Source organism: Salvia splendens, chromosome 7 (assembly GCF_004379255.2).
Source record: "Salvia splendens isolate huo1 chromosome 7, SspV2, whole genome shotgun sequence".
Lineage (NCBI taxonomy): Eukaryota > Viridiplantae > Streptophyta > Magnoliopsida > Lamiales > Lamiaceae > Salvia > Salvia splendens.
The window spans coordinates 4,763,761-4,774,948 of record NC_056038.1 but is presented as its reverse complement, the minus strand read 5'-3'; the positions used below and the strand labels follow the sequence as shown (position 1 = coordinate 4,774,948).

Genomic DNA, 11,188 nt, shown 5'->3' with positions numbered 1-11,188 from the left:
TCTTTCATGGATTATAAAAGTAACACATACTATTTAAGAAAATGTTCCACAACTCTCTAATATACTTATTTACCAATTTATTGGAATATTACTTTGTCATTGGACATTGGTTATAGTTAGCTAGATTAGACGCGAGAAGGGTATGTGGGGACATTCATTGACTGACTTGTCTAGTTTCTACTATTGAGTATATTTATTTTGCATTTTTAATGAATACTACTCCATCCGTGTGCTATTAGGAGTCCCATTTTTTGGCGATATGAGTTTTTAGAAAGGTTAAAAAAATGGATAGATAAAAGTTGATGGGATCTGTATCTCACTTATAGTATATACTCCCTCCGTCCCAAGGAAGATGACTAATTTTTGGGCGGCACAAGAATTTATGCATCTTATTTTGTGTGTGAAGTGGAGAGAGTAAAATAAGAGAGAGAGAACGAAGTAGAGAAAAAAGTGTTTACATTTTTAGTAATGAGTCATTTTGGTTAACCAAAAAGAAAAATGAGTCATCTTCAATGAGACGGAGGGCGTATTAATTTTAAATGAAATGTAAGTGGAATAAGTTAATGGTTGGTGGGACCCTATTACGATTTATGGTAAAAGTGAACTGGAACTCCTAATTACTGACGGACTAAAATGGTAATACAAGATTTCTATTTGCGGACAGATGGAGTATTTCTCATTACTAAACTTTAAATATTTGTCTATTTGCAATATTGCTTTTTTTTCAGGATTGTTTAGAGCATCTCCAATGGCGGACGTCCGGTCGAACATCCGGTCGGACGTCGCGACGGGCGACCGGGATGTCCGCCATTGTGGCGTTTAGGGTCGGATACGGACGTCCCGTGAGGACGTCGGGTGTCCTCGGACGTCCCTGCGACGGGCGGGCGGACGTCCGCCACTGTGGCAAGGGTCGGACGTCCCGCTCGGATGTCCGAATTTTTTTTTTAAAACACTATATATACGGCTCGTTGAACTTCATTTCATTTGCACCACTTGTTGTTAACAAGTTTCTCTCTTCTTTTACTACAAATTTCATTTCTATGGAGAACGATAGGAACTCCCCGGCCACGAGCGAGTCACAGACTCCGGCGTTTCCCATCGACCTGGAGGGAAACGTCAGCGGAAATGCGACAACGGTTCCGGCAATGGGACAGATGGGTGGGATGATGTCCCCTTATATGTACAATTGGATGGGACAGATGGGTGGTATGGGTGGTATGATGCCCAGGACAGCCGGGATGGGGGGCATGACCCCAAATATGATGATGCCGGGGATGGGGATGGGGGGCATGACCCCAAATATGATGGGGATGGGTGGGATGATGCAGGGGATGATGCCGGGGATGATGCATGTGGGAGGGGGTGGCAGGGGCCCTGAACCACTAGCGGACGATGTCTATCGGCCGATTGTGGATACGCAGTCTACTGATACCCCTTCCACTTATGTTCCGGATACTCAGTTCACCGGCATAGAAACTTTCTCTTTTGAGGAGTTGGGGATATCTCCAGTCAGGCAGACGTCCGATGATGTGGGCGGGGGCAGGGGGAAGGGACGTGGCAAGGGCAAGGGGAAAGCCCCATGGTCTTCCTCACGAACGGTGGCAGAGGAGGAGGATGAAGAGGAGACGGGGAAGAGGACGATCTGGAGCCAGTGGGAAAACGTCGCGCTTGCGAAGGCTTAGGTTGCAATAGTCGAGGATCCCTATGTCGGTGTCAACCAGCATATTGACAGACTGTGGCATCGGATCGCTGAAGCCTACCACACACACAAACCGGCTGAGGCGAAGCGTCGCGTTCCCGAACAGTGCCGGAAACAGTGGGAGCGGTTGAGGCCTAAGCTTAGTCGATTTGCTGGCCTCTACCAAAACAACCTCCGCCAGGCAAGCAGCGGTATGTCCGAGGAGGATGTCCGGAACCGTGCCTTCGCTCAATACCCTGACAGAGCCTTGAAACTAAAACAATTCGACCAGTGGGAGGTCTTTCTCGTGGTGAAGGATTCCCCAAAGTTTTGTGGGGGAGTCGAATCGGGCTGGGCGAAACGGACGAAGATCAACGCTTCCGGTGAATACAGCAGCAGTGCTGGTTCGCACGAGCTCCCGGAAGCCGACGAAGTGTCCCCGCTACCGCAATCAGACTCTCGCCGTCGTCGTCGCCCGGTTGGGCAAAAGGCTGCGCAGCGGAGGGCTAGGGGAACCAACAGCGGTAGCGGGTCGTTCGAGGTCGAATCGGAGGCCCCTGATCCCCAAGAAGATATCGACCGCCTCGCCCGCGCGCAGTTAACGACAAGCTTGGTCCGGACCATGCATAGGTGGAATAGCACGACCGATCTGTTGTACAAGAGGATGCTGAAGGATGTCATCGATGGATGTCGGCGCGATTTGGGGATGCCCCCCATTGGAGATGATGGCGCCGAGATTAGCGGAGGGGGCGACGGGGGGCGGCACGGGCGACGGTGACGGCACGGGCGACGAGGACAGCGCGGAGTGAGCCGGGGATGTTGGATTATGTATTTTTCTTTTTTTGAATGACTATGTATTTTGCTTTTTTTCTAACTATGTTTTTTTTATGTTTTATGAATATGTATTTTTACCCGTATTTTACTTTCCCGTATTCCGTGTCAAAATTATATTTCTGTTTTTACGTAATTAAATTATTGTGATTTTTTTTTATTGCGGGATGTCCTAGTGGGAATGGCGATGGGAAGGGCGGATTGTGCAGGGGATGTCCTAGTGATGTGGCAGTGGGATGAGAAGTCCTAATGACGTGGCAGGAGGTATTTTTGGGATGTCCTAGTGGATGTCCTAGTGGGATGTCCGCCCACTGGAGATGCTCTTAGTATAAGCGTGAGACACATGGAGAGTGAATTCATTGACAATACATTCTAAATTTAACAGAACAATCAAGTTTATTAGAAAATGAGTAGAAATTTCCCTTATTTATTCTGTGTTATACCACAAAATAGTCATTTTATGTTTTTTCATTTTTAAATGACAAAATGTTAGATAGATTCGCTGAGCATATTAAGATAAAAATAAGTTAAGAGTACTATTTTAATGAGAATGACAATAAACTTTATTCAAAATATAGAAATGAGTAAATTTATTTAATTGAAATAAATTAAAAATAAAATATAAATACATTCGGCTAATGCGAGTAGGGATGTCAATCGTGCCGGCCCGTCGGGTTTCGGGCCAACCCTATTCAGGTTTCGGGTCAATCGGGTGCGGGCTAATCGGGTTGTGATTTCTTTCGGGTTAAAAAAGCTCAGCCCTAACCCTAAAAGCTCGGTTTCGGGCTAGCCCATCGGGTTAATCGGGTTGCTACTGATAATATTAACATGCGATCAATCTAATAAATAGTTATTAAAATTACTAATATTCATACAATGTAAAACATTTAATTATGATATATTTGAGATATATATGCTTAAACTCAATCATAAAGATGATTAAATACTAATATTTGAGATATTTCGTAGAATTTTAATGCATGTTTTAGAAATTTAAATATTTTTTTGTGAATTTGAAGTTTTTAATTTATATATCAATTATTATATTAATAAAAATTTAATATATAATTTGTATATTTAATATAAAATTGAAAGTTAATTTTTTATTTAAAATTGATTAATGAAATGTCGAGATAGGAGTAAAACAATAGAATAATAGAAATTTTAACGGGTTTTCGGGTCTGGCCCTAATGAGTTGCGGGTTAATCGGGTGCGGACTAATTGAGTTTTGATTTTATCGGGCTAAAAATTTCTAACCCTAACCCTATAAATTTGGCGGACTACTCGAGCCAGCCCACAGGTTACGGGCTACATTGACATCCCTAAATGCGAGTGGCGAGAGCCCTGGGCCCACAAGATGATGCCAGCAGACATGGCATCCGAAGCATACGAATATTTGAGTTTAACGAGGAAACTACGCTGTCCATATCAATCCCGTAGTGGGTGGGCCCCTTTTATCTGCTTCCACTAGCGAAGTTGTTTTATTTCTGCATATTCCCTAAGGGCATTAGCAATGGGGCGCCCTAAGGCGCGCCCTAAGGCGCGCCCTATGGCGCGCCACGTCAGCAGTTTTATCCTTCTACCTCCCCACCTGCAGTGGGGCGCCCTAAGGCGCGCCCTAAGGCGCGCCCTATGGCGCGCCACATCATCATTTTATTTATTTGTTTAATTGATTTAAATGTTTTCAACTAACAATTAATAACGAGTAAATAAAAAGGTCGAAATAACAAACGGGGACACATTAATAAAAAAAGAAGTTACACCGTTCAACTTACAAAAAAAAAAACTAAGTCGGTGCAATTCCCAACTTCCGACGCAGTTCATCTATCAATGCCCGGAGGTATTCGGCTTCGTCGGGGTCGGTACACTTCTTGAGGGCCTTGTGCGTCTCCAACAACGTCCTCGCCATCGACGCTGTCGCCAACGACGAATACACTTCGGCTGCCTGGGGCGGGAGCATTTCCGGGAGCGGAGGTGGGGTTGCAGCGGTCGAGGATGAGGTCGCGGCCGCCTTCCCTTTGGCCTTCGCAGCCTTGACGCCGGGAGGACGTCGGGAGGACATCGGTGTGCCGGAACCGCTGTCGTCCACGTACAACCGGTTGAGGTCAACCGGTTGATTGCCGCTGCCGCTGCTCGTGTAACCACCAACTTCGGTGGTCTTCATCCTCTTTGGCGCACTAGTGTGCAGAATTCCACCTTGGAATTTCTGCTTGTCCCTCAAAAGCGTCCAGATGGCCTCGTGCTTGAACTCGCCGAACATCGACCGGTACGACAATATCGCTTTAGCACGCACGTCTTCCCAGCTCTCGCCGCTCCCCTGTGCCCGCGCGCACTTCTCGAACTCCGCCGCGTACAAGTTCACTTGCTTCTTCACTTGATCCCAGTGCTTGCGGAGTTGCTCACGCTTGCGCTTGTACGCGTTCGGCGGCTTGGCCGCATTGTAGAGGTCGGCGATGCGCTCCCAGTACGCGAACTGCCTCTGGTTGTTCGCGAATATCGGATCTTCCGATATATCTACCCAACACCGGGCCAAAATGAGAGTTTCCTCGTCGGTGTAGTTTGTACGACCGGGGGCGTACTCATCGCAATCACCGGGAGGCGGCAACTTCTGCGCCCGCTGCCGGTTCCGCTTCTTTTTGGCTGGGGCGGAAGCGGTCGCGGCGGGGTCGGGATCGGCCGCTGCGGCGTCACGTCGGGAGGGGGCGACTGGTCGGGTTGGAGACGGCTCCATGTCCGACAACCCATACGAGTCCGTACTGAAATCGGGATCGTATTGGGCGTTGGTGTCGAACGAACGATATTGGCCGGGTTCTGTACCCGGCCAACGCGCATCTCCACTAAACATAGGACTATTTGGACTTGAAGCCATTTCGTAGTAATTATGTAAATGTAAGTTTCGAAAGTGAAATTGTGAAATGAAATGTAAAACGAATGAACTCTATTTATAAAACAACCAAACCGCGTGCCATCGTCCGCGACCTATCGTCCGTGTACGCCACAATGGGGAGGACGATGGCGCGCCCGATGCCTATCGTCCGCAGCCATCGTCCGTGTACGCCACAATGGGGCGGACGATGGCGCGGACGATAGGCATCGGGCGCGCCATCCTCCGCGCCCTTAGTATCGGCCGCGACGATCGTCCGCGACCTATCGTCCGTATCCGCAATGGGCGCGGACGATCGATGGCGCGGACGATGCGCGCCATCGGGCGTGCCATCGTCCGCCCATTGCGGATGGCCTAACAAACGATGCGAACGAGTTATAGTAAATCCAGAGGAAGTAATTCAAGTAAATACTTAATTCACACTAACAAACATTTTGAGTTTACCAAAGTAAAATTGGGTTGTCCAAATATTAAGATTGGATTGAACTAGAAAAATAGAGGTTTGAAAACAAAATTCAAGTTGAAGAAATTCACCAGATAATTGTTCGAATTTGAGGCCCGATACGTCTGATAGATTTATGTGATATTTAGGATATAATTAATTTAAATATATTAAAATCATTTATTATATTATAGAGATTATGTTTTCCGTCTAGATTAAATGTCTTGAACTTGAAACTCTTGAATATAATTTATAATCTTATTTTTAAATTAAATGTATACAACTATATTAAATAAGTAGAAATGGGTTCGACTAGCCTGATTCGTTTCGAGCTGGGTGAGTTTTTTTTTACCCAGCTCGAACGAACTATATTTAACCTCTAGCCCGGCGAGCTCGAGGCAAGCCAACCCCTTGCTTTATCTAGATGATTTACTTTAACGAAGAAAATGTAACTTAATAGGCCTTGAATCAAATGTGAATGCAACCAACAATCAACATCACACTAACAAAATATACTGCATTCCGGAGATTGTGCCGCGTGAATGAAGTTAAAATGAATAGAACAAGATCAAACAGTTGGTGTCATAGACTCAATAGTAATGATTTTCATTTACAAATTTTAACTTCATACACAGACACAATGAAAATATGTCCTTACTCCATATGTATGGATATGGATAGACTGGAATTGTGGGCGGAGTCGAGTAGTGCATACGTCATCGAAGAACATGCGGCCCATTTGCAGACGTCACACTAAACGGCCCAACTTGGCTAGGTTGATTTAATTGGACAATAAACCATATTCCATCAATTCCCGAAAAATAGTCCACTTATACTCCTCCGTCCATTACTGTTGCCACATTTCTTTTCCACGCTCGTTTTAAAAAAATATATTATAAACATTTAGGTGGCGTTCGGTTGTCATGACTAATATCATGAGACTATCCATCTAGGATTAAGTTGTGGGATTATTTTAGTTGAAGGGGGAGACTATGACTAATTATCATGAGACTATCCATCTAGGATTAAGTTGAAGGGTTCAATCTTATGAACCAAACATGATACATATTTAATCATGAGATTTAATCTTGACAACCGAACACCCCTTTAAAGTAAAGAAAGAGTAAAGTAACACAAATAATACTAATACAGAGAAGAGTCTTCACTACTATATTGGTCTTTCTCTTACTTTACTCTCTCTCCTCTTTAACTATTTATTAGTATCATTTTTTCATAATGAATGCGAAAAATAAATGTGCCAACACTAATGAAACACGAGGAGTATCATTTTCATTCGTTTCTTAAAATTAGTCTATTTTTATTTTTAATAATTTTTTACTTGTTATAAGTTGTGAAACATTATTCACTAACAATAGTTCAGTAACTTTTTCTTCATATATTTTCATATTTTACAAATTGCTGTCACAATTCATATCATTTTCAAATTCTCTATTTTTAAATTTATTTTTATGAACAGCGAGTAACAAGTTATATTTTAAAAAGGCCGAAACAAATGCATGCTAGGGGCGTAATTTGATGTGTGAATTCGCACCACATACTGTGAAAATCCTGTTTAAATATGCATAAAATTCGTTGGATAAATATATAAACTTAAAATTTGAAATTTGGTTATCTACGGAATTCAAATCCATGATCATGAATTTATGCAACAACATGATGAATACATACTGTAAATCTTCATAATTTAAAGGGTGATTCTTAGTTTTACAACATAAAACCTAAGTGTTGCATAACACTGGCATCCATTCCCAGCACAGCTTTCATCACTTACCCATAAGGCTCCGCACAAGATCAAGGATTTCACGTCGCATGTTAGACACGAGCAACGGAGTCACTTGCTCTTTGATTGTCGAAAACCACAAGTCCTGCATATCCTTTGGTGCCTCACTGACGTACCAGGCACAGATTGATCTGGAAATGGCTGTGACATACAGGCCACAATCATATCCGTTCACTTGCTTTGGGGAACTCGGGCAGTCCACATAAGTGGCTCCAGATGCTGTATACGAAACTACAGCTTTGTACACCCTCTTAGCATCTGCATTATTGAAGCCTGCTTGGCCGCTGTCATGATGCACAAAGGCATTAGTTTGTCTCTCAAATGCGAGTAAGCTCCAATGACTCCCACCTTCTGCCCTAGTCACATCTTCGTTGTCGTTGATTGGGAATATTATCAACTTTCTTGTAGACAGATGAAGGGGCTCTACGAAATCTTTGAGGCTTGCACTGTCCGGGCACTCTTTTATCCAGAAAGCAATTGAAGGTGGCACCAGGAGGATGTCCTCGGACGTATAGCAGGATGTGAGGTAGCTAAAGTAGAATTCGATTATGCGATCATTGAGAAAATAGGGGCCACTTAGAATATCAAGATCTGACCGCCTCAGAACAACGTCATTGTAGCTGAGTATTTTGTCGTTGGCCTTTCCTTGCTCCATGTTCAGGAGATTGTTTAACACCTGAAAGTAAAATTGTAAGTCTTACATACAAGAATAACAACACCTGAAAAGAATTTTGCAAAGACAAAAGAGAACATTTACTGTTCTTGCATTACAGAAATTGGGCAGATCATCAAATATAGCAATTTTGACTTTTATACAAGTTGCCAATTTGCATTTTGTTTCAATTTATGGACATGAATGAGTACTTCAACTACAAGGTGCTTATACAAATGCAGCAGACATTAGTATCATTTCAATTAAATTTCATAATCTCCTCATGAACCACAAGCTATCCCTTTACTGGAGAATATCTATGTTCTGACAAGCAAGAAAATAGACTCAACACCTGACCATGTTAATTCTCTTAGAGCAACAGATACATAAAGTCTAATGGACTACAGCATAGCATGCATTAACATAAATTCCAAGGAGAGAATGTCGTTCTAATGTTAATTCTGACTGTCAGGTTTATTCCACCTGATTACTAATGGACTACAGCATAGCATGCATTAACATAAAGACAACTATAAAGTTATTACTTTATGATACCACTGAAACCCACACGATCACCACAGTCAACTAGGCAAAATACAACTAAGGGTGGATTCTCTTTGGTTTGGTTGTAAATTTATCACGGTTAAGGAAGGAAAAGAAGATTCACACCCTTTAGTTCCTCCTTTCTTTTCCCCCCTTATCAATAAACAAAATCCACCCTTTCTTGTTCTCTTTTTTAGTTTTTTTCATTCCAATGAGGGAGTATTATCACATCGATAACTTCTGCATTTCTTTTATCATTATTGAAATGAAAAGCATGAACAAGAAAGGTAAACTTTTCTATATAGATAAGGATGGAAAATAGATGAGGAATTTTACAGTGTGGGGATTTTCTTTTCCCTCCTTTTCCCATGATAAATTTACAACCAGCGAAAATTTAACATAAAAAAGTTTTTATAACATTAAACATGAAAAAATATGTTTTAAAAAGACCTGGAAAGATCAAGGGAATAACAGTGTAGGGCTCAGGTTTGTGTCAACTCTGATGCCCAGCCCCACGAATTCTTATTACTATAATTTAGAATGTGTATGCCCATGTAAGTATTAGAGTATATTACTACGAAAGTACCGCTCATATTATGATCCTAGATGATTTTTCTAGCATTTATTTGATCAAAATACTGCTACTGCCAGACTAAAGCTAAAGTTGACTCCAATATTAATAATATCGTAGTTAAGCTGCAGGATAATATGAATAGTCAACTGCAATTGCTCTCATCAACAGGCTTAAATTGGTTTAAAACACCCAGTGAAATGAACACTAACAAACCATCCATTAATACAGAATAAGTCAATAGCAAACAAATGCGTGAGCACAACTGTGAACTGTATAAGCAAGTACTCCATAAGATACTTATGATGCTTAGTATAGTTCACCAGATTCATGGAATTCTTCAAATCAGTTTATCAAATGAGTGAATGATTACTGTAATGTAAATTCCACTAAATACAACATTAGTTTCACATTCCAGTTCATGATAGTCAATATCATACTAGCAATTGTAATTAACAGGACCACACACAGACACAGTAGTTGAGACACATAAATATTACTACTCCATAACCAACAACAGATCTCACCTCAGCAAATTATCTAGGGTAAAGATCACTGGACAGGTATGTTAAGGAAGAACTTCCTCAACTATAGATTCCGCGTCGAACGTCGTGGGAGCTTTTGCCCGTCGATCAATCTGGCGTCGAAAATTAAGGTTTGTGCGTTGTGCACGCTGAAAAAGAGAAAGAGTGTGATAATAAAATAGAAGAATAATTGATATTTATTGAAATAAATAACAATGTCCACTATTTATAATAGTGGATATTAAAAGACAAAAGATATGAAAAAGATATACACTCTCTAAATATCTAACTAAATAATGCAACTAAATAATAATGGAAGATATGAAATATATACGAAATAATAAGCGTATCAAGGTACAACTGTTAGGGCTGCCGTTTGAGCTAGGAGAAGAGAGGAGACATTAATGACTAGCTTTTGATTGCTTAAAAAACGTTGACACGCTTTTCATACATTTTCAGCTCCCTTCTTTACACGTCTTTATGTTACTCGAGCTTCCAACCATTCCAGCTGCTCTCTCTCCGGTTCAGCCTCTTGCTCCACGAACCAGACTATCACCTGCTTCCAAGCTTGATAATAAATTGGTTAAATGAGCAGAAGAAAGGAAACGGTGAGAGAAAGAGGTATGTATCTCCTCCTGTCTTCACCGACGGCAATTTTTTATTCTTGTATTTGCACTTTGACTTTTCGTTTTTTAGTACAATTTTTATCGGAGTTTTGTTTTGATGCTGTTTATTTTATTATTTTTACGATTTCTTTTGCAATTATTAAAATTTTATTATTAATAATATCAAATATAAATCCTTATAATATTTTTTGCAATCATGTTTATTAGTGTAGAGAAACTGCAAAATAAATAGTTTGCATATATGCGTTATCTTATGAAAATAAATATCATCAAGTGTCTTTACACAAACATTTTATTTCATTTGAGTATTTTTTTTCACTTGACACTAGCTTTTCACCATTTTGCAGTATTTTGACATTAGTATTATTATGCTATTAATTAATACTCCGTACTTACTAATTTATTGAGATAATTTAAATATAACTATTAAATCATAAAGCATAAATATAAAAAAAATGTTTATTACTAGTATTATTTTATAAATTTATGATCAACTAAGAAATTTTGATATAATTTATGCATATAGTTAAATATAATAGTAATAAATTACTATAATCGTGATCGTATTTATTATTGCTAATTAGTATGTTATCGATTATTACTAGTTTAATAAAAAAATTGTAATACAATTACTGA

General features: G+C 40.8%; 1 protein-coding gene across 6 annotated transcripts; it reads right to left on the bottom strand.

Annotated features, from left to right (window-relative positions):
* Positions 1 to 7,513: 7,513 nt before the first annotated feature.
* Positions 7,514 to 10,546, bottom strand: LOC121811628 (NEDD8-specific protease 1-like). 6 transcript variants are annotated; one of them, XM_042212508.1, is made up of 3 exons: positions 10,261 to 10,546; positions 9,930 to 10,075; positions 7,514 to 8,312 (listed from the first exon to the last, which is right to left on the bottom strand). In XM_042212508.1, the coding sequence occupies exon 3, from the start codon at positions 8,289 to 8,291 to the stop codon at positions 7,620 to 7,622; it is 672 nt and encodes a 223-aa protein (XP_042068442.1). In that variant the 5' UTR covers positions 8,292 to 8,312; positions 9,930 to 10,075; positions 10,261 to 10,546; the 3' UTR covers positions 7,514 to 7,619. The 6 variants fall into 6 exon arrangements, with proteins under 6 accessions (XP_042068442.1, XP_042068440.1, XP_042068443.1 ...); XM_042212506.1 differs by having other exon boundaries at positions 10,378 to 10,546; XM_042212509.1 differs by lacking the exons at positions 9,930 to 10,075; positions 10,261 to 10,546 and adding an exon at positions 8,641 to 8,759.
* Positions 10,547 to 11,188: the final 642 nt, after the last annotated feature.